The sequence below is a fragment of the Bombus fervidus genome, chromosome 15 (genome assembly GCF_041682495.2).
Source record: "Bombus fervidus isolate BK054 chromosome 15, iyBomFerv1, whole genome shotgun sequence".
Classification (NCBI taxonomy): domain Eukaryota; kingdom Metazoa; phylum Arthropoda; class Insecta; order Hymenoptera; family Apidae; genus Bombus; species Bombus fervidus.
In genome coordinates this window covers 1,857,713-1,882,221 of record NC_091531.1, presented here as the reverse complement: position 1 = coordinate 1,882,221, position 24,509 = coordinate 1,857,713, and the positions used below count along the sequence as shown (strand labels likewise).

Sequence of the window (24,509 nt, the reverse complement as noted above, 5' to 3'; positions counted from 1 at the left end):
CGCGTTCGTTAGGCGTCCTTGACCGTTGCCACGCACGCCTTCGTTTCGAACATTCGACGGAAGAACCGTTGGAATACTGGTGACTCATTAGGCACTTCGGCGATATACTTAGTCGCCGAGTGCCGCCACATCTTTATCTCCGTTATCAGTTCATCGGGTTTGAAGTATGCCGGTCGTGACAAATGCATACTGTTTATTTTTTAATTATTATTATTTAATTTATACTTTACAACTTGTCCAGCTGGACATTCGGTAAATTTTTCTAGTTTAATTGCTATATAACATGTGGATGGCTACCCCCAGCGGGATACCATCTTCGAGTTTGACTATTTCATTTCTTTAGTGAGGTCAGTAGGGTGTTTTCTTTTTAGTCTTCTTTCTATGAGTTTTGTTCGCTTCAGCAGCTAGCTGGTTTGGATGTGTTGCCGTCCTTTCCTTGTATTTTTCTGCGTACAAGCCGATTTCTTCTCTGACCGTTGGTATTGTTAAGTCTTTACGTATATCCTCGTCTCTGACATACCATGGGGCGTTGACTATTGTTCTCAGTATCTTCGATTGTACATTGATGGTGCATTGACCACACAGGATCTATTGACCAAGTGCTCCCTTGAAATTCCTACTCATAGCGGCTCATAGCCACGAAGAAAGTTTCGACGACTGCGACGTTCGAGGCCAGGACGTCGTCAAAGAATAAACCCCGACGCAAGGCCTTCGAAAAGGAAAACCGTTTTTCTACCCCAAAAGAAAACATTCTCTTTCGGGGAACTCGGCATCCTGTATAACGGGAAACGAGGAAAAGCTTGACACTGAAGTTAAATGTTACGTCTTATTAAATTCCAAAGAATCCGATAGTATACCTCTCTGCATCATAAAATCTGCATTTGTAAAGAAGTATTGTGTGAGAGAGAAATCGGGTGTATCAAAAAAAAAAAAAAAAAAATCAAAGGTTATTGAAATCAGATAAATCGTCCACTTTGTAAATAATTACCAGTTTTTCTTATTGAAAAATAAATCTTTTTTACTTAATTATCCAATCTTATCCGAAAGAAAGTTATTTTTAATAGTCTTTATCGCCGCTCTGATCGTGCTTATAGCTTCTATTGTAGACAGAACGTAAACATACTTTTAACTTCGGTTATCTTCGTTTTCTTATATCTCGTTTCTCTTGCTTTTTCTTTCTCCTTTCCTCCCTAGTGTCAGAGCAGCGATGTATATTGGCGTTTCTATACTCTCTATATTATACTGCTTATACTGCTGATTTTGTGTAATAAAGTTTACATAGTCTATCATATCGGAAATATTATTTACTTTATCATTATCATTTTACTTGCGAAACGTTTGAACTACGTGAAACAATTACTAGCGGCACTCGACAATAAACCTTCCAACGGTTTCTGTTCCTTGCAATACAAAGCAGGCTCTATCCCTCGGACAAGATGATTGCATACCTTCAACTAGCTTAAGAACCCGCCATAAATGTTAGGATTTCTGTAGTCAAGGTCCATCAAACCGATCAAATATGTTGTAGTTTTAACATTCCTTAATTTATTATCTACTCCAGAAAAATACGGGAAATCTGCTTTTCTCACGTATGATACTTCCCGCTAGCAACTTTCTCTCGAGGGCGGTTAGTATCCTTCTTCAACGTCCATTTCCCCCACTTTCCTAACGAAGGCTTTTCTCGACGAATCCGATGATCTCGTATCCTTAGACATATCCCACCATAGTTTTCCTCTGCAGCATCATCGTGACGGAATGTCAGTCGTTAGACGGCAGTCAGAGTCGATAGTTGGTAGTTAGCAGTAATAGTTGACCCGAGTTCCTCCACATCTTAAGCAATCATCATCATAACTTCTATCGTGTCCAAGTCCAACTTGTAATCGCGAACCGCTCATAGTAATCGCGAGTTTTACGCAAAGTGTACATATAGAGTATTTGTTAATAAATATATATTGTTAACTATACTCGAGTGTTTCTTCAGCATTTAGCACGACCCACCAACCACATACTTTATCTCGGTACTTTATAGTTATACATTTCTACAGATTTTGTAAATTTTCTTTTTATAATGTATATAATAGTAACATAATTATTTTTCATAGATGACGTCGAAAAATCTTTTAAGAGGTGGAAAAGAAGTTCGAGAAAGGAAAGCATCAGATTTGGTAAATTTATTACATATATCCATCATATTTTAATATCTTAAAATTACTTATTCAATATTTGTACGTTAATAGTTATTTGGCAAATATGAGAAAATTGGTAAAAGGAATCGTGAGAAACAGAGGGCAAAGAAACAAGACGAAGAGGAACCAAATTTTGTTCCCAACACTGCAGAACGATTATCATATGCAACAATATCTGAAGGATTAGTGGTATTAGGATGTATTTCTGAAGTGACAAACTATGATTTGCTGATATCTTTGCCAGGCGGCTTAGTAGGTCGTGCCCAAATTACAGATATCAGTGAATGTTACACAAATTTGTTGCAAAATTTTGTCAAATCACAGGATTCTGAGACAAACGAATTTAAGTCCCTTCCTGAGTTATATACCTATGGAGATTACGTCGTATGTTATGTAAAAGCTATACAATCGCAAGAGATATTGCAAATTGCGATATCTCTTGAGCCCAGTCTGATAAATCAAAGTTTAGATGTTGCTTATTTAGATATTGGCTCAAAAATAGTATGTACTATTAGTAGTATAGAAGATCATGGTTATCTGGTAGACACAGGTTTAATAAACGTAAGAGCGTTTATTCCTACTAAGGAAAGTGGCAGTGAAAAATGTTTGTGTAAGTAAATTTAAATAATATATACATTTATGAAAAAAACTAACGATTATTACTAAGAAGTCTTATGTAGTTCCAGGTAAACAGCTTCTATGCTATGTTAAAGAAGTTAAAAATAATGAGAATACATCGACGATTACATTAACTTTGAAACGGAAGCTTGTTAAGACTATTTGTGAAACAGAAATTAAATCATTGGACAGCATGATGCCAGGCACAAAATTTGATCTTTCTATAAAGAAAGTGTTGTCTAATGGCTTATGTGTTTCATTAAATGAAAACAATATAGGATTCATAAATCAAATATATTTAGACGAGCCCTTATCTAAATATTCAAATAGTCTGACAATTACTGGAACATTATTATATATTTTGCCGACCATCAAATTTGCATACTTTAGCTCGACGATAGATAAATCTAGAGACAATACTATTAAGCCTGGAGATGTTGTAGAAGGAGCTACTGTTCTATTCAGAGAATCTCGTGGAATAGTACTACAATTAACTAAGAATGGAATACGGGGATTCGTTTCCTTGAAAAGAACAGGTGTTGAATATAATAAAATCATTGAAAAATTTGCACCTGGTACTACACATAAATGCAGAATATTATCATACAGCTGGTTAGATGGAATTTATCTCTGTACCATGCAGCGTTCGCTGCTGGAACAGAAGTACTTTTCATTGTCTGATTTTAAACCTGGCGACATGGTAAATGTAAAGATTACAGATATTGACAAAGTGAATGGTTTCGTTAATGTACAACTTGGTAAATTTAATGGACAAATTGCACCAGATCATATATCTGACGAAGGTTTAAGTGCCTTAAACAAGCTGAAAGTCGACGAAGAAGTAGAAGCAAGAGTCTTGTTCGTTCATATAGGCCGGAAAAAAGTATATCTCACTTTGAAAAGGTCTTTAATAACGAGTGACTTGCCCATTTTAGCGAACATACAAGACGCGAAAATTGACTCGAAACACCACGCAACTATCATTCAAATACATAAGCGTGGAATATTGGTAAAGTTCTTCGGGGATGTTAAAGGTTGGATTTCACATACTGCTCTCGACACGGAAACATCTAACGTAAATTGGAACTGTTCGATTGGACAAACAATTTTGGTAAAAGTTCAAACAGTGAACACAGATTCGGGAGAGATAACTGTAAAAATGGTTAATCAGGACATACAAGTTGAAAAAGCAGCATTCGATATTGGTGAAGAAGTAGAAGGCACAATAATAGAATCATCCACTCAAGGGTTATATTTAAGAATCAGTAGAAATGAAGGACAAACTGTTAGTACAGGATTTTTACCAGCTGGTCACATGTCACCTTGTATGGAGATTGCAGCTCTACTGGCATCAAAATATGTTCCTGGTGATACACTTTCAGCTCTTGTATTTGCTACAGTACCTAATTTAATTTTAACTAGGACTATTGTAACTCAAGGAAGATACAGGAATTTTGAGAAACTGAAAATAGGAGACTGTATACCTTGTACGATCAAAGATATGGAGCCAGATGGTATAAGACTAATTTTACCAGTTTCAGAATGTACGCCATTTGGATATGTGTCCTATAGTAACGTTAGTAATTTTAATCTACTGCACACAAACCAAATTTTAATGGCAAAAATATTTTCTATTAACAAGAAAGAACAACAATTAGGACTAACATTGTCGCTAAAGAAAATATACGATGATCTATCTGATCCTAAAAGTCGAATGGTGGCAGCATTGGATACATTGATCCTGTATTTTAATAAATTAGTAGAACTTTCAAGTAATTCATATTACAAAAACAGACCAATTTCATCTGTAAAATTAGGGCAGAGAGTTACTGGAAAGATTGAAAAAATTACGGCTGATGGTTTGGTTGTTCAATTACAGAATAACTTGCTAGGTATAGTGTCTAAGAATCATTACTCTGATAATAAAAAAATAGGGGACAAAATTTCTGGGACGATTATATGGATAAATTACGTACACGAGCTTGTCGAATTGACCACGTTATCGTCAATAATGCACAAAATAAGTGCCAAACAAAATAAGCAAATACAATTCCCGGACGGCAAATTGCTACGTGGTAGAATCTTAATGGTGACAAATTGGTTTATCTTGATATTCCTACAAGGTATTGGTAAAGGAACTTTAGCTGCGATACCTGTACGTCGTCACATAAACGATTTACAGCCAGATCTAACACCTTATACTATTCATTCTAAAGTTAAATGTTACGCCTTATTAAATTCCAAAGAATCCAATATTATGCCTCTCTGCATCATAAAATCTGCATTTGAAAACAAGTATGATGTGAGACAGAAATCGAATAATAATAATTACTTAAAAAGGAAGAAACAAAACCAAGAGAACGTGGTACTTGCCAAAAAAATAAAAATTCAAAAGTTACTGGAAGTACCGAATGTGTAAAACAAAGGGAAGTTAAATCAACCTACCTCTTCGACCGTTGGGTCTTCGTGGTGCTTCTGACATTGGTAAAATGTAGTCATAAACTTTGGACACAGAAATATGGATGGTACGATAAGCCTACGGTCTATTCATCTGTGGATATAATATTTGCGATTCGTGATGTAATCGCACGTGGGTTACCTCATTGCTTATTGCCCCAGTTTAGCCGGTTTCTCCAGCTGGTTTACGATCAATTGCCTGCAACCTGTGAAGCAAAAAAATCAGACTGCACAAGAATTTTGTAGGTAAATCTGTCTTATACTATTCATTCTAAAATAGAACGATATATCTCATTAAGTTCCTCGGAATAAAATATTATGCCCATTTGCATGGTAAGGTTTGCATTTGAAAAGAAATACTCTGTAGAAGACAAGTTGTGCGATAATAATAACTTTAAAAAAGTTGATATTTTTAATTTCATAGAGTGCTTATTTCATAAATGAATTTATAGGAATGTCCTGAAGAAAGCACTTGTTTAAACATCACTATGTAAAAGCATGAGAATCTCGTTCAAAATGTATATCCAGTTTGAAGAGCAGTGTGGTATTCAGAAAGGTCTGGTTTGTGTTCAGCAAATATTTATACAATATGAAGAGAAGCGAGGTAACGAAGATAATAAAATATTTTGACACATTACTTTACAGGATGTCAGCAACAACTTAATACACAATATCTAAGAATATTTTGAAAATTTACTTCTATTTTATGGCTACAGATGCAAAAACATACTGTTAATATTGATATATACAGTGGCTTGGTAAAGTATTTACATAAGTCACAGAAAACTTTAATATTCATATTGTGTGTTGTATATAAAACATTTTGTTAGCACCATGATAATATTGTCCTATTTATATTGCCAATTTGAAAATATATATAAAAGTTGCAGGATATTTAATGTAAACTTATTGTTACTTCGGCCGGCTCTCTACCTAGACCAGGCCACATACCGCCGGCTGGCTGGCAATCAGATGTCCGCACATCCTCACGGCGTACTCTCAATAGCCTCAAGGACCCATCATAAATTTTAGCAATTTCCAGCTAAGGCCCTTCAGATCCAACAAACACCTCTTTAGTAATTCGTTTTCTAACAGTTTACTGTTTACTACCGGAAGATTCGGGAAAGTTCGTTTTCTCACGTATGATGCTTCCCACTCGCCACTTTCTCTCAGTGACAGTTAGCCCCTTTCTCACCCACCAACCTCGAAAATTAACCAATTACCAACGAAGCCTATTTCCTTCACTATCATAGCGAAACCCTGTCTTTAATGAATCAGCTCATCTGATGTCCGTGGATCCACCCATCACAAGTTTTCCTTCGCAGCATCATTTTTATAGAGAGTTAGTTGCTCTTTCGTTTTCGACCATTCAAACTTGCCTTATTCTACTCGAACTCAGAAATTACAATTACTCTCTAGCAACTCATATTTAGTTTGTACATAAGCTGTTATAATAAACTGTAACTTGTAATTTGTTATATCAGTGTCATATTCAATTTAACCACCTCTATTATCCTAACCGAAATAGGTGATCGATCATTTCGTGGCGTCGATTATTCTAATCGTAACGGGAATTTACGACTTCCGTTGACGTGCTTCCTCGCGATCGCGTCTCTCCGGGAGTAAACGAAATACTTATATTTAGTATAAAATTAATATAGAGTATATATAGTCATTTTAAGCGTATAATGTGTTATATTAAAAATGGTCCCACTGAATACTGAGACTTACTGATTTTATGAATGATTGTTTATTTAAATATTTTTATAATCTCTGCAAAATATATGTACATGTACTTGTACTAAATATCTTATAATTTCTGCATTCATTTTCAGAATCGTTTAAGATTTTAAAAATATAATTATGATAGTTGGATGTCAATACAGCATCAATGAAATTTGAAAATGTTTCGTATAATACGCGTATGGTAATCATAAAAGGTCTACCAACACTTTCAGAAGCCATGGAATAAAAGTGAAAGAACAAAATAAATTGACATGTTCTAATTATTTTTTTCATTTTGTGTCAATGTTTCGAGAACAATACAATTCATTTCTTCAGATCTGCCCAAGTTACGATTGGAATACGATTAGAAACTGGGGAGTTATAAATATGTCATCCAATAATTAGTATTAAAGTTTTTTTTTTAATATGAACTACATGAATTGATAGTTAAAGACAAGTTTGAATCGATCGATAGTCCAATTTAAAATTGGAATAATTTGACGCGATAAACGTGATTGGTAAACAAAATCCTTTTATAGCCGTGAGTGGCAACATTCGTTTCGAAGTTTCACCCTAGACAAACGAGATGGTACTTTCTTGTGCGTTAGCGCAGAATGCGTCTGCCAATGCGGAAATCGGCCATATTGTAATCGCTATATTATTTGCACGTTGTGTTAGCGAAATCAGTGGTGATAATCTCGTAGTGTCTCAAATGTTTAATAAACTAGGAGAGGGAAGCGTGGGAAAAAATGTAAATAACTCGAGTAGCAAACTCGGTCGGCGGCGAATTCACACTCGTACCAAATCGTGTCAAAGATTTTTCAAGTAAAAGCGAGCATCGTGACGTGATCTAGATATAAAACCCTATTGTAAAACGATCGTGTGTCTCGAGTCTCGTAGCATCGAGCGACTACTTTCAGACACATCGAATCGTAAATTCCGAGTATTCGTCACGGTGTGTGACGTTGCCGATAATTCCGTGCTATGGCCCGTGCTTTTCGGTATCGCGACGCATCACCTCTCCTTCCCTTATTCTTTTCGTAAAGTCTCCGTAAGAGCGTTAGCTAAAATTCTACTGTTGGTCTACGTAACACTGACGTTTTCTAGTGAAATCGTGTACACATTTACTTTGGACGAATTAATCAAGTGAAAACCCATATCTACTTGTGTAAGAGGCATACAGCCCGTGAGTATTTTCTATTTTATAAAGAATGGCTCGTATTTGTGAAATATGCGATTATATATATACGGGTCCGTAGGTTTTAACTTTGGAACATAAAAAATGTCAAAGGCACTGTGTTCAAATGAACGCGTCTTCTTTCTCTTTCTTTTCCATCTTGTCGTCCTATCACTCTATCCTTGTCTCTCCTCCGACCGCATCCCATTCTCGCGGTCTCTCTCTCACTCACTCACCACTCACTCACTCACTCACTCACTCACTCACTTACTGTCACTCTCCATTTCTTCCCTCCTGCGCCCAGTTTACCGTCTCTTTCTCGCGTTTTTTTACTCTCTAACCTCGTGAACGCGGGGTTAGGTTATAATAAAAAACACCATCGCGTCAGGCTGAAAACCTTACTTTAAGACATCAAAAATTGGTGACCAATCCATATACTGGGGGTGTATTGGTAGTATTGGTAGATAAACTTTTGGCATTCTAAAGGGAAGTTTAACCCTGCTGCAATCTTCGAATTTTTACACTTCAATTTTGTTTTAATTTTAGCAGTAAAAGAGATTTATAATATGTTGTTATTTCTCTATTTAGAGGTAGGATCACAATAGCCATTAGTTTATTCTTCGGAGAGGTTTATCACACCGTTCTGAGCTTAACGACCTTTATTGCACTTTCTTACATGGACTGAGTAAAAAAAAAGACAAAAGAATTCCTTAAACCTATCGATTAAACGTATCGATTATATCTAGAACTATCTTCTAGTTACTATTTATTGTAACTAGCGCATCTGCATATAGATGGCGAGCGCGAACTCACGTTGTCATTTTCAACATAGTATTTTAAGAAAATATTTATCTTAAAATTGAGATGAGCAGTCATGCATACCAATAACAGTCTTTTCATATCTTACCTGAATTTGAAATATTTTTTAACATCAAAAAATACCACTGGATAAAAAATGATCGAAAGAACACAGCAGGGTTAATTGATGATAATGAACTTGAAAATTATATCGGCCTCGTATCAAAATCATGAATGTGCAAATTTTTCAGCAAAAAAGTTGGCACTTTTTAGTTTTAACTATATGAATTAAAGGTACAAATGACGATGGTACGAATAAATGACGATGATTATGGTTTAAACTTGATTCTAGTTATTTTACGTTAAATTGTGAATCTCTATAATCTATTGAATCGCATATTTATGGCATTGCTACAAGAGAAACGATATCTTCGAGAAAGATAGGGAGAAATGGAAAATATATAGTATATATACAATGTCGAAAGAGCTGGCAAACCGTTTTGATCAAATCGTGATAAGAAAGCTTCGAATTATTTTAGATTTGAGAAACTATCCAAGATGGAAATCTTGATTTTAATACATTTAAATTCATACGATTGAGGAAAGAGAATTCAGAGTTAGATGAGAGAATAGGATACGTGTTGTACACGATTGTAATATTTTAGCAACATTTTCAATTCTTGTGACATATTGTATCGCGTAAATCTACTTGTTACTATAATCACAAATTGTGTCTCTTGGAAACGCAAAATAGAGATTCTTCATATTATAGTCTTGTATCCAAATAATAAACAATGTTTGTACGTCCCTTATCTTTTCTTTCTTCTTCCTTCATAGAGGTAGAGCCTATAACAGCAGGAAACGAGCAGAACGTTGATTTAAACGTATGCCGACATTAGAGGAGAAGAAGAAAATATTGGAGAAGAATTAGGAATAACCAAGGAAGAAACAGAAATTAGTTTTCACCATCCAACTTACCTATACCCGAATGCGATCTAGAGCTGCATCGCTAATGATAATTTTCCTCCTTTTGTAAACTACATAGAGAGTTAAGATCAGAATATTGTTAATAAACATATAACTAAATAAAATCGACTAAATTACTAGTTACAAGACATTGAAATTATTTATTTATTCCAAGGAAACTCTAATCCTTCTCGCGCTAGTACTCCTGCCCATAGCAGGCAGGCCGTAACGTGGAGTTTATTTATCAGTCGCATTAATACGGTAGTCAAAGCTACTCCTATGGTTATATCAACGAATTAGATTATCAAGAATACGATAGTTTGGAAACTTAAAATAGTGTTGCGCTTTAGAAAGGAGCGACAAGTTTTTGAATCCGTTCTGTTGTCGCGAAAGTATTTAAACGATCTTCTGGGATATTCAGAATAGTGCCGCGATTTAGAAAGGTGCGACAAGTTTTCAATCTATTCCATTCGGTCGTTCGCCTCGTTTCGAAAATAACGAACGAGAGTCGAACCAATTGAAATAGTCTAAAGACTATTTCTGGTGGCAGCTACTACCGTTTTGATTTAAATATAATTCGAGAAATCTAAGATTCTACATATAGAGTAACGCATAATCGGTTACGAACACCGAAGATCAAGATCAGATCGTAACAGATGCCAATACTTTATTAACATCCATTGTGCTCCTACAATTAACTTCTACAACTTAATATATACGTCTGCCCGCTAGCAACTTTCTCTCGACGGCGGTTGCCATCCCTCCTCACTCACCGACCTGGTAGATCAACCAATTAACAGCGACGTCCATTTCCCCCACTTTCCTAACGAAACTTTCCCTAACGAATCCGATCCTCTCGTACTCTTAGCCAAACCCATCACAGTTTTCCTCCGCAGGGCCATCGGCACAGAAAGACAGTTCTTCTACGTTCCTTGAGCAGTCGTTATATAAGATTATATCGCGCACTCTGCTCAATCGCTATCTTAACTCATCGTCTATCAGTCGAGTTGTAACCGAGAATTGCGAATCGTCAAGTGTAATCGCGAGTCCTACGTCGAACAAAGTAAAGCGTCGAAAGTGAGAACAAAAAAAGGAGAGAATATGCTACACACCGAAAAAATAAAAATTGAAAAATTACAGAAAATACAAAAGATGAAAAACAAAGGAAAACGAAACAGAGAGAAACCAGTGAAAGATTTAGAGAAGGAATATTCTAAGAAAATGTGTGTTGAACAAACAGGAGAAGAAAAGATAAAACTGGAAGATACGGATTACGAGCAGAAGCCAAGGATATCTCCGTGTGGATTTTTCTGGGATGGCAACCCCAATTTATCTCTCGATCAGGATAAAGAGTCATCCAGCGATAGTGAAGATGAAGTAGAGAAAAAACCAAAACTGAGAAATAAGAAATTAAGTGCCGCTGAACGTCGAGAACAAGAAAGACAGAAGGAAGGCGAAATTCGCCAACGAGAAGAAGCGCTGGCCAACAACCAGTTACCAAATTCCGTGGATCAGTTCGACAGATTAGTTTTAGCTAGTCCAGACAGTTCAATAGTATGGTTACAGTATATGGCATACCATTTACAGGCAACAGAAATAGAGAAAGCAAGAGCAGTTGCGAGAAGAGCGGTGAAAACAATTAACTTTAGAGAGGAGAATGAAATATTAAATGTTTGGAATGCGTGGTTGAATTTAGAGTCTGAATTTGGGATCCCTAAAACATTGAATAATGTTTTTCAAGAGGCAGTGAGGTCTAACGACTCACGAAAAATATACAGCCACATGTTAACAGTTCATGTCAAGGCTGGCAGGCAGATGGAAGTGGAGAAAACAATATCTACCATGATTGCGAAGTTTAAATATATTCCTGAGACATGGTTTAATTGTGGAGAAGCTTTGATAAAAATGGGTTTGAAGGACAAATCAAGGCATATTATGCAGAGAGCATTGCAATCTTTGCCAGCATCTGAACGTATGTACATAACAGAAATAAAATGTCATAAAGAATAAAATACTAATATAATATGAATTTTACAGATGTAAATCTAATGGCTCGGTTTGCGATTATGGAGAACAAATTTGGGGATAAAGAGAGAGCACAAACTTTGTTTGAACAAATTCTAAGTTCTTATCCAAAACGGGTGGATATATGGTCTTGTTATATCGACTCCTTAGTGAAATCTAATGATATTGATATAGCAAGGTAAAAATATTTTTTCAACTATATTTTGTCATTTTAATTTCATAGAGAATTTACCTTGTAATAATTTGTATTTACAGGAAAGTTCTAGAGAGAGCAGTTGTTCAGACATTACCGCCTAGAAAGATGAAGATCCTCTTTAAAAAGTTCATCAATTTTGAAGAACAGCATGGTACTCAGGAAGACGTGACTCGTGTTCAACAAATGGCTGTAGAATATGTAGAGAAGCAGTGTACAAAATGATCAAAAATAATAAAACATTTTGACACGTATTTCATTACATCGTGCGAGCAAAACCTTAATTACACAATACCTAAAAAAGTCCAGTTATGTAAAGTTTCCCCATTCAATAACTTCATGTTGTTATTTATAATATTTATAGTTTTCACCTTCTAAATCTGATGTTTCCATGATCTCTGTAATATCTTCATTATAAGTTTTTTCTTCATCGAATATAATATTTCCATTGCTACTGTTTTCGTAACTTACTTTACACTTTCTTTTCATTTTGGGGATTGCAAAATTGTTTTTTGTTTTATATTAGTTTATTGAATTAGAAACGAACATAATAATAGAAGTAGAACGAAATGGATCACACCGAATTTGATAAAATAATATAAAACAGAAATTGTTGTTCATTTATTATCACGTTATGAAACGAAAGAAACTTTTAGGACAACCTAAGAGTTTCTCCAACTATTATTGACCATAGTACAGAATCAAAAAATATTCGATGAGTTTACTCTTGCTAGAGAAGTTACATGGCGATCCAGATTCTTCGATCTGCTCGAGGGAATCATGTTGAATATAAATGTCTTTGGCAATTCGTAAAGGGCTCAATGTACATTAATGTGAAAAATCATTGTCACTATCTGAAGTACTCTAAATACGTTGTCTCTTGTGTGACATCGACCACATCTTAATTTACATCAGAGATAAGACTTCCTTCCCGACCTTGGGACTCTTTTGCACACGTCACTACCTTATCATCATAACCTACTTCGAGCCCCTCAACATCCCCATACCAAAACATATATAAGCAGAGACTTCAGCAAGCTCGGCTAGTTCTTGTTTAGCCTTTCTCTAATTCGGTATATTATTCGACCTCTGTAAAACCATTGTAATCATCGAATTAAATAGTAATAAAATAAATTATGATAAAGTTTGATAAAAGAAAGTTAAGAATTGGATTACGGCTCAACCTTCTTTTTTTTCTAATCTAAGTCACAAGTTTACGTGACACTTGTGCATTACAGGAACGATATATCCACCTTCGACATTAAAAACGCTTGAATTTTTTATTTTTCTTTCTTGATTCATTATACCTTTTTGGAGATACAATAAATTAATTACAGAACTTAACTTAAACTAGTGTTATTTTACCTTCTGCTTTGCTTCCTTTTATAATCTCGAAACACAGTTATCAGCGCCGATAAGCAACAATACGTCCGATTGCTTTACCAAGTGCAATATGTTTATCGACGTGCAAAAGAGCGCGATCCCGTTAGCTCCCGCCGGGGAACATAAATGAAGACAAGAGCCATCGCGCTGAATGGCATTTTTCGACCTTGCTTTTTTAATGATCCCTGGGACTCAATAGGATACAATCAGGTCAAAAAACAGTTTGATTTCATTAGGATTTGTTTCAACCCATTTATCGGGATGATTCAATCGCTGTTTTGACATTATTTGTGCAGCATATATATTTGTTTGATTCGGAATAATTTGAAATATTTGATTCGTAACAAAAAGAAAATAAAACTACGCGGTTTAGTATAATCAAAAAATTTAGAGTGATGTATATTGATTCCCTGTGAAGTCGAAAATCTGATATTCGCTTGACTGCCCAAAGGAATATACCAATTTGTATCATACCCCTCTTCTTGTGTATTATTTTCATCATTGCCGTCATCTTCAACTTCACTATTCAATTCAATTCGACGACAATGTACTGAAGATGCTATTATCATATTAGATAAACTGTTCGAAGGACTTTTCTCTCTATCTGACAACACTCGACATCGTTCGGAGGGATTTGATAAAAATGTATGGTCGCATAATCTTCATTTGAAATCATATTATCTTTTGGGGTTAAGTAAAAAATTAAATAGAAGACAATAGAAATATGTATCGCGTAATAAAAAATTCATCATGGCGCCACGGGCAATCCCTGTAAAACTAGCCTGACTTTCAACGTGTTAATAATCTATGATCGTACACATAAAAAAGGAAGAAATAAATATATTTTTAGTACTACACAAGATTACTATGTCTTGTATCATTCTGTCATACACGAAAAAATAAATTAGCATGTGTTTTAAAAGTGAAAGAAAGTTACGTTTCTTGGTATGCAGAACTTTCATGATAACAGACTAGTATAAAAAATTGTTATTCTGTGGTTTCCGTTTCACCGGGGATCACCCCTGTTCGGCTTCTAGCATCGAATAGAATACATACGTGCGAAGAAACACGTTCAACTTAATGTTGTTACTTCCCAAGTGTTTGTTTGAAAAATTGTCGCTTTATATGTTCGATTTATTTTTACATGGGGAATCATTTTTTTCGGCTTCTACCACAATTTTCGGAACATCTTGCATCGATATATATTGGACCACGATCTTTCCCGATTACAATTTAAACTATTTATTACAATTTAGTACTTTTTGCAACTAGAATTTTTAGTACGTGTATAAACTAAACACGGAAACTTTATGGAAATTGCAAAAATTTTCGGAAATGGACGTCTTGTTTTTTTTCGCAATGAATGTCTTATCGATATCAACAATTTAACCATCTGTAAAATCTGCGAAACGGTTATTCTTAAAATATTTGATATTTAGTTCTTTCTCCAGAATATCCAAAATTTAGAAACTCCGAAACGAAATCCCAAGAACATTCGTAAGACTTAAAATACGGATGCTTCTAAAACTTGTGGAATTTAAGTCTTGCGAATATCCTAGGGATGTCTAAAATGAACGTAGGACGTTTAGATATAAACTGACCATGAACATGTATTCTTTGGACTTACGGTGCTGTCCGAATAATTGAATATAATTATAAGTCAGTATAAATGGATGCGAAATAATACGTACAGATTATAGTAAATTTACGAAGTGAAATAAAATAAAAACTATAAAAATAAAACTATGAAAAATAAAAATATAAAATATAAGAGTATAAAAAATAAAAAACTATAAAATAGAAAACTAGATTACTGGACCGTTAAGATATGAATTGGACAGATAAATTGGTATAAGGTAACATCTGATGAAATCAATTAAAATAGATTTGTATATGTGTATCTGAAAATGTATAAATAAATAAATATATATGTGTGTACAAAAGAGGTTTGAATGTATTTTAAACACTTCTGGTGAATAGCCAGAGTTTTTCCATATCATATCCTTGCTTTTGGAAGTATCTTCGCAAATATTTTGTCTGTTGCTGCTTAATTTCTCAAGAATATCGTAAATTGTTTTCTCTGAATGAAAACTTCTCATCACTACGTTGCCATATTTTAATCATTTTCGAACATGGAACTAGAACAATTCTGAAAGAAACAGATTTATTTCTAAAGTCAAAAAGATACACATGTCCGGAGACGTGGGCAAACACGAAGTAATTTGTAGATATTTTCATATGTGTATATGAAAATAGATAAAAATATAAATCAATAAATATTAGGTCGTCCAGAAAGTTGTTTTCGCGTTCGCCGCTCGGAACCTTATCTCGTTCCGCTTAAGTGAACAAACCACCAGATCATTCTACCGTCAATCGTGTGGTCACTTGTTATCCTCAGTCTCGCTCGGGCAACCGAGGCGAACAGATGTGTGTAAGCAAACGTGTGCTCCAGTCAAGTGATTCAGGGAAGTGCTACGAATAGTGATAGTGACAAACAATGCAACAGCAGATATCAACGATCAAGATTGCAACCAATGAAGAAAAATATTACATAAAAGGGTCGTCAGATTTACCAGGCTTACAGCAACAACAGCAAAATAATAACAACCAAAATGATATGGAAATAGAAGAAATGGAAGAGCAGCGGAGACAGGAGGAGTGCAGACACGACAACAAAATAAGTTACCAGGACGAAAACTGGAAGCTAGCAAAGACTAGCAAAAAACGTAAAATAATTCCAGGCACAAATGCTGCAGGAAACCCAGATACAGGAAAGCAGCGATGACTGCAAGAATTACCTTTAAGAAACTCCTTCAGCTCACTAACGGAAGAAATAGACAATGACCCGACAAGCAAAACCACAACTAAAACACCTTACATATCAAAACCACCACCAATATTTGTTGAGGCCCAAATAATAGACCCGCTTATTGATCTACTAAACAATGTAGTCGGGAAGGATAACTACACAATAAAACAAAAAAAAATTAGAACAAGTAAAAATTCAAACAAACACCCCAGAAGTTTATAGGAAAGTGATAAACGAACTAAAGGAAAAAAATGCTATATACCACACGTACCAACTCAAAACAGAAAGGAGCTATAAAATAGTTATAAGAGGTTTACATCCAAAAACTAATACAAAAAAATTAAGTGAAGAATTAGGAAAAATTGGCCATGAAACAGGAGCAATAAACAATATGACAAGATACGATACGAAGCAACCATTGCCACTATTCTTAATAGAACTGGAACCCAGAACCAATAACAAGGAAATCTATGAGATCAAAAAAATACTAAATACAATTGTAACAGTGGAACCACCACGCTACAAAAAAGATATACCACAATGCATGCGGTGTCAACAATACGGACACACAAAAAATTATTGCAACAGAAGCCCGGCATGTGTTAAATGTGCAAAAAATCACCTAACAATACACTGCCCATACACAGGAAAAATAGAAGAAGTTAAATGCTATAATTGTAACGGAAACCACCCAGCCAGCTGCAAAGGATGTGAAATAAGGAAACAAATACAACGTAAACTGTTTCCTCCACTTCGCAACAGATCACACAATGACCATCAACCACAACAAAGTATAACGGATAACGAAACAACATTGAAAGCACAACACGAACTAAACGCTATAAGCAGAAACATAGATCCCCAAGGTAAACGAAGCTACGCACAAGTAACTAAAAACATTAGCAAACCAACGCTTGCAATCAATCAGAATGAAAACAATAACATCGAAGACGTTACAGACATCAAAGAAATGCTCAAACAATCCATTAAAGGTATGGAAATGTTAGGAAAAATGGTAAGTGATCTAAACACAATACTAAGACAACAAGCACAACAAACAACAATCATGTTACAACTACTCACTAACTTGCTAAGTAAAAAATAGAGATGGACATTTTGAAAATAGCAGTCTGGAACTCCAATGGCTTGCAACAGCGAGCCCACGAAACTAAAATATTTTTGTATAAAAATAATATTGATATACTACTTGTCTCAGAAACACATTTCACTCTAAAAAGTTACATGGAAATACCGTACTACACCATCTACGACACCAAACATCCCTCAGGTAAAGCACATGGAGGAACTGCAGTAATAATAAAAAACGACATCAAGCATCACCTACATAGTCAAACAAATCAAGAACACCTACAAGCAACCACTGTCACAATACAAACCAATGACAATTACTTCCAGATGTCAGCAGTATATGTACCTCCGAGACACAAAATGACACTTAAAAAATGGGAAGAGTACTTCCAATCCTTAGGCGACAAATATATATAACGGCAGGAGACTTTAATGCAAAGCACACATTATGGGGTTCGAGAATTAGCACGCCGAGAGGTAGAACATTGGAAAAATACATTAGAAGCAGCAACCTCAACGTACTATCTACAGAAAAACCAACGTACTGGCCGACAGACCCCAATAAAATACCTGACCTGTTGGATTTTGCAGTAACAAAAGGGCTAAATGTAAGCAAATTAAAAATAGCAACCAGCCTCGAGCTTAACTCCGACCATACACCAATTATAATAGAATATACAAGCAAACCACTACTTTATAACAAGTCAGAGTCGCTTTGCAATAAAACCACCAACTGGCAAACTTTCAAAGAGCTGATCGAAAACAAAATCAACTGCAATATCCCGTTGAAAACACCTGAACACATTGAGCAGGCAGTAGCAACTTTGACAGAAATAATACAGGAAGCAGCGTGGGCAACCACCACCTATGAAACAAATAGCAGGCAATCAAAAATTATTCCGCAGGACATCCTAGACAAAATCAGGGAAAAAAGAAAAGCGAAAGCAAAATGGCAAAAACAGAGAACACGAGAAAACAAGAAAAACCTAAATAAACTTGCAAAGGAACTAAAGAATAAAATAAGGGAACATCATAATAACGAATTCTCAAAATTCATCGAATCACTATCCGCGCATGAGAATACCGACTACTCCCTATGGAAAGTCACTAACAAAATTAAGAAAACGGTAAAAACAATCCCAGCAATCAGAAAAATGGACAACACATGGGCCAGAACAAACGAAGAACAGGCAGAAGAATTCTCAAAGCACCTACAAAATATATTTTCGCCGTATGAAATTAATAACAGCATCCCTGGATGGCAAACAAATGAAGAAGTGGAAAATGCCAGCGACACAACTGATAAACGCTGCACCATACTCAGCACAACAGCGCAAGAAGTTACAAACTTAATTGAGGCAACAAAGACAAGTAAAGCACCAGGATTTGACTTGATCAATGGGAAAATCTTAAAAAACCTTCCCCCAAAGGCAATAAGACTAACAACGATAATATTTAACGCAATTCTAAGAATACAGTACTTTCCTACACTATGGAAAATAGCACAGATAGTGATGTTACCCAAACCAAACAAAAACCCACATTTAACTGCATCCTACAGGCCGATATCATTACTACCTGCGTTTTCCAAATTATTAGAGAAAATAATATATAACCGCTTAAAACCAACAATAGAAAAAGAAAAACTAATACCGAACCATCAATTTGGATTCAGGAATAAACACTCCACAATAGAACAAATGCATAGACTCGTCAATGAAATCTTACAGTCGCTTGAAACAAAACAATACTGCACAGCACTCTTTATGGATATCGAAAAAGCATTCGACAAAGTTAACCATGAAAAACTTCTTCAAACAATCAAAAAGCAATTTCCAGAACAAATCTACAAACTACTCAAATCTTACTTAAACAACAGAACCTTTGTAGTAAAAATAAATGATGCATACTCTAAAATTAAGGACATCAAGGCAGGAGTACCACAAGGAAGTGTCTTAGGACCAATATTATAAACACTATACACGACAGATATACCAACAACTGTCAACAGTAAAACACTGACGTTTGCGGACGATACGGCATACTAGTGAGGCATGCAAATCTAGAAACGGCCGCCGCACTACTACAAGAACACACTACAAAAATAGAAAAATGGCTGCAAAACAAACAAATAAAAGTGAACACCAGCAAGTGCAACCACATAACATTTACACTTAGAAAAGGAAAAACACCAGATATGCAACTGAACGGCGCCCACATAGCACAAACAAAGCAAGTCAAATATCTAGGAATAAATTTAGACACACGCCTTACATGGAAGCACCATATAAAATCAATAATAAACAGAATAAGTGCAAAAAGGAAGCAGATGTTCTGGTTAATCAATAGAAAATCTAAATTAAGCACAATGAATAAACTAAGTATATACAAAACAATAATCAAACCAATCTGGACATACGGAGTCCCATTATGGGGGACGGCAGCAATGAGTCACATAAGCAAAATAGAAATAGAGCAAGCAAAAATTTTAAGGACAATAGTTAACGCTCCATGGTACGTCAGAAATGAAGACCTACGAAAAGATCTAAAAATTCCAACAGTCAAAGAGGAAATCGCTAGATACGCAAAAAAGTACAAAGAAAGACTTGCAGCACGCCCAAACCAGCTGGCTGCTGAAACAAATAAAACCAAAATAGAAAGAAGACTGAAGAGGAAGCATCCCGCAGACCTCGAAATAGAGATGCAATAGGAAACCTAGAAGATGGAACCCCGCTGGGGGTAACCATCCACATGCTATATTTTATTTATTTTTTATTTTTTATTTTTTTTTCTTCTTTTATTCTCTAAGCTATAACATTTTACCAAATGTCCTTCTGGACAAATTGTAAAAATTTAATAAAACAAATAAAAAAAAAAAAAAAAAAAAAAACTTGTTATCCTGCTAAGGCAAGAGAACAGTTCTCGACGTTAGTAGAAAGTGTATCGAGTGTTTCTTGCGTTGTGAAAGATGGAAAAGCAAAAGATGCATTTTCGTCACGTTATGTTTCACTGTTTTAAAAACGACAGTACGCCTAAAAACTTTGCAAAGGAGATTTGTGACGTTTATGGTTGTTACGCCACGAGGCTCTGCAGAGATCGTATTTCCAACCGTCGCTCGCGGTCCTCCAGCGTCGCAGATATACCCTCTTATCTGCCCGACGAAAAATATACATCGTATCGATGAGCGCATATTTATCACCAAATAACGAGTTCTGGAACCGTCGATCTCGGACCGTTATTTTCTAACGAAGAAGTCGGCCTACGTGATCATCGGCGCGTGCGATGGCGTGATCCGAGCATATGGGGGGTCGTCTCCCCGAAAGACAAAGAATCGGTCTAAGGAGGGCAGTCTCAATCGAAATCTCTTACGGATCAGTCTCAATCGAACACTCTAACCGATCAGTCTCATTCGAAATCTGTAACCGGGGAGTCCATTTTCGTCGTCCGAACAGTCAATAAGTCTACCACGGTTCTATCTTTAAATCAATCCGTTTGTAAAGTCTAACTATCTCATCGAGAGATATCGTCAAATCGGGTCACATTTTCTGTAACGCATAAGCTGTACTCATCGTCAAATACTTGTGACGCTCATAATATTGTGTAATCCATTGTTGAATATATACATCATATTAACCTGTTAACACAGTGTTAATTTCAATTAATCACCCCTGTTATCCTAACCGAAACACGGGGAACGACTACTTCGCGGCGTCGATTATACGAATCGTAGCGAGAATTTACGCCTCTCGCTGACGCGTTTTCCTCGCGACCGCGTCTCTCCGCGAACGGTCGTAACAATGGTATTTGGTCTATAACTGTTCAAACAGTTCAGAATTGGTTTAGGAGGTTTAGAGCCGGAAATTTTTATCTGAAAGATGAAGATCGCAGCGGACGTCCATCCATCACTGATACTGACCTTATCAAGGCTTGTTCGTGAGATAGCAGATGCTTTAAGTATTCCGCGAACAACGATTCATGAACATTTAAAAAAGCTTGGGTACCTTAATCCCTACGAAGTGTGGGTCCGCATCAACTGACGGAGAACAATCTCCTGAATCGAATCTCGACATGCGATTTATTAATTCAATGCAAGAAAAGAGAGCCATTTTTAAAAAAGTTAATTACTGGGGAGGGAAGTTGGATTCTCTACGACAACGCCGCGCGCAGGCGATCATGGTCGAGTCGAGATAAGTGTCCTCCAACGGTAGCAAGACCTGGACTTCACCCGAAGAAGGTGCTGTTTTCAATTTGGTGGGACTGTAAAGGTATCCACTACTACGAATTACTTCCGGAAGAGCAAACGATCAACAGCAAAAAATATTGCACCCAACTCGAAAAACTTGAGGAGACCATTATCACAAAACGTCTTGAAGGGGTGAACAGACGTGGCGTCGTATTCCACCACGATAACGCGAGGCCACACGTTTCTTTAGCGGTGCGAACGAAACTTCTAAAGTTTGATTGGAACATTTTACCACATCCTCCATACTCTCCAGACTTTGTACCATCGGACTATTATTTGTTCTTCTCCCTAAAGAATTTTCTTCGCAATAGAAAATTCAAATCAGTAAACTAAGTGAAAATCGGCTTCGAAGAATATTTTAAAAGTAAGCCAAGAGAATTTTGGAAAAATGGCATTATGAGACTCCCGGAGAGATGGCAAAAGGTGATAGAAGAGAAAGGATCATACATTATTTAAGAAAGGTACACAAAAGGAAATATATTTTCTACTTACCTCCTATTTAAAAAACGAAAAGAACTTTCCGGATAATCTGATAAATAAGTTTTTATTATTATTTATCTTTATTTTTTATGACCGTCGTTTCTAGGATTTTAAAACTCGTTATTTTGTAACGTAGGATTATTTTGAAGTTCAGCGGATTTTTTATGAGGATTGCTGTCCCTCCACCTTGTGTTGTGTTCGGTCCGTCTTGTCTTACAAGGGAGTAGTTTTTGAAATGTATTTTGTGTATTTTGTTTAATTTTGTTTCTGAGATAAGTACGATATCGGGGGTTTCTTTATTTAGTAGGGTTAGCATACTATATCTTGTTTGGTTAGAAATTGGGGAGTTGGCATTTATTGAAATTATTTTCAGATGTTTTAAGTTTAAATGACTCGTTCTTTTCTGTAATTGTTGATTTGGTGGATTTGGGTTAGTCATCTTCTATACCATTGATAATGATGAAGATAGGTCAATCCTTTCTTCGTGTGTTTTTAATGATTGTTTCAGTTCGTTCAATTGTGTTTGTTGTTCATGTAAGGCTTTGAGTATGCTTTTTTTGAAACCTTCGATAACGTTTATTATGTTTAGTTGGGCTACGGTTTCGATTGGGGTAGGATTTTTATTTACACGGGGTAATATATTTGTTTGATGTAGCTGATTTTCTGGGGCTTGGTTTCTGCTTATTTCCTGTTCTAAGCCATCTGTTTCGATCGTTCGCGGAGAGACGCGTTCGCGAGGAAGCGCGTCAACGGGAGTCGTAAATTCCCGTTACGATTAGAATAATCGACGCCACGAATAGATTGATTCCCTATTTCGATTAGGATAATAGGAGTGGTTCAATGAATATAACACTGATTTTAACAGGTTATAATATGATTATATTTCCAACAATTCAATAACTTCAATATTTGATACAATTGTGAGTATGTAGACTAAAACTACGAGTGAGTACGGATTGAAACTCTTTTCGACTTGGCGATTGTGATTTGACACCTTTTCCGCTTTCGTGTTATTACGGAGGAAAGCTCGGCATGGGTTTTAAGTACGAAGAAAGCAGATTCGTTGCTTACGCTTTTCGTTAGGAAAGTGAAGGTAACGACCCGCGATGCCTATTGGTTATAACCAACGTTAATGAATGAAAATAGGTGGAGGAAGTCTCCTACCAACGTGGCTTGTGGGTGACATCGTTCATGAGAAAAACCCGCTTTTACCCTTAGGCAAATAAATGAATAACGGTACGTGGACCTTTGCCGGCCAGGTAACGAGGGATGGCGTGCGGATTGTCTCACGCGACGTAACACTATGTGAGAACTTTAATTCCGGGATGAATTTAGGGCTTATTTGAGCATTTCGATTGTTTTTTTTTTTTTTTGGTTCTTTTGATTTATTAATTTTTTCGCTAAGTTTTTTATGAAGTTCCATGAGTTTTGAGCATCCTTTACACGATGCAGGATGTCCGTAGTTTTTAAATTTTGTCTTTGTTTACTGTGTCTTCTTTTTTTATTTTGCACTCGCCGGGTCCGTGCGGTTCAATGCATTTTACGCATCGGTAGTTAAGGTTGTTGTTTTGTGAGGTGTGCCCTAACAGGTGGTATTGTGGTATTGTGTTATGTTATTTTTTCTGATTTTTTTACATTTTACCCTAAAGTAATTTAGACGGTTAATCTTTAGTAAGTTACTAATATTGCTTTGTGGGGACACTTGGACTATGTAAATTGGAAGCAATACATTGTTCTCTATCGATCTTTTTGTTAAGAAACGCGAAGCTTTTGTAAATTGGACGTAGGGCACTTGTAGTGCTTGTAGATCTGCGAGTATTTCTGTCTCGGAGAAGTTATTTTCTAGACCCTTTAGTGAGTACGTATAGTATTTCTCGGATTTGGATGTATATAAGTGGACGAGAACGAGTAGACTCAACGCGATATGAGCGTCGGCTGAAATAACTGGTTTTGTTATTTGCTTTTAATGTAGAGAAAAAGAATATTTAAAAAAACGTAGATGTATGTAAAAATTGTTATGATAGAAGGTATGGTAATAGTCGCGTATTACTAAAACATTTCTTTTTTTCGGTGCTTAGATTATAGATTATTAAAAATAGATTGTTAAAGAAAGTAAGAAAGATTAAAAAAATAAAAAGACAGCACCACACGGAGTTCCCAAGCGGTACCATGCAAGTACTATCCGTACCCAGCGCTGTTTATCTTTCATGGTTGGACGAGAACGAGTGCTTTCTTAAATGTTATTTTAATTATAACGTTTAATGCCCAAAGAAGTACAAATTGCATTTATTACATTCTCAATAAACAGAATTTGGGTTAAGAAGTGGTTCTGACAAAAGTATCGTTAACGCGACGGTACG

General features: G+C 35.8%; 2 protein-coding genes and 1 long non-coding RNA gene across 3 annotated transcripts; all 3 read left to right on the top strand.

Moving 5' to 3' along the window:
• The first annotated feature begins 1,863 nt into the window (after nucleotides 1–1,863).
• Nucleotides 1,864–5,223, top strand: LOC139994983 (protein RRP5 homolog). Its single transcript, XM_072018082.1, has 4 exons — nucleotides 1,864–2,018; nucleotides 2,103–2,165; nucleotides 2,238–2,796; nucleotides 2,867–5,223. Exons 2-4 carry the CDS (start codon nucleotides 2,103–2,105, stop codon nucleotides 5,221–5,223), a joined length of 2,979 nt encoding a protein of 992 aa, XP_071874183.1. The 5' UTR covers nucleotides 1,864–2,018.
• A 285-nt stretch (nucleotides 5,224–5,508) lies between these two features.
• LOC139995184 (uncharacterized) lies at nucleotides 5,509–6,365 on the top strand. Its single transcript, XR_011801898.1, has 3 exons — nucleotides 5,509–5,594; nucleotides 5,714–5,817; nucleotides 5,907–6,365. It is a non-coding gene; the product is annotated as an uncharacterized lncRNA (long non-coding RNA).
• A 4,241-nt stretch (nucleotides 6,366–10,606) lies between these two features.
• Nucleotides 10,607–12,407, top strand: LOC139995162 (protein RRP5 homolog). The gene is made up of 3 exons (XM_072018400.1): nucleotides 10,607–11,899; nucleotides 11,965–12,130; nucleotides 12,208–12,407. Exons 1-3 carry the CDS (start codon nucleotides 11,029–11,031, stop codon nucleotides 12,368–12,370), a joined length of 1,200 nt encoding a protein of 399 aa, XP_071874501.1. The 5' UTR covers nucleotides 10,607–11,028; the 3' UTR covers nucleotides 12,371–12,407.
• The last annotated feature ends 12,102 nt before the right edge of the window (nucleotides 12,408–24,509 follow it).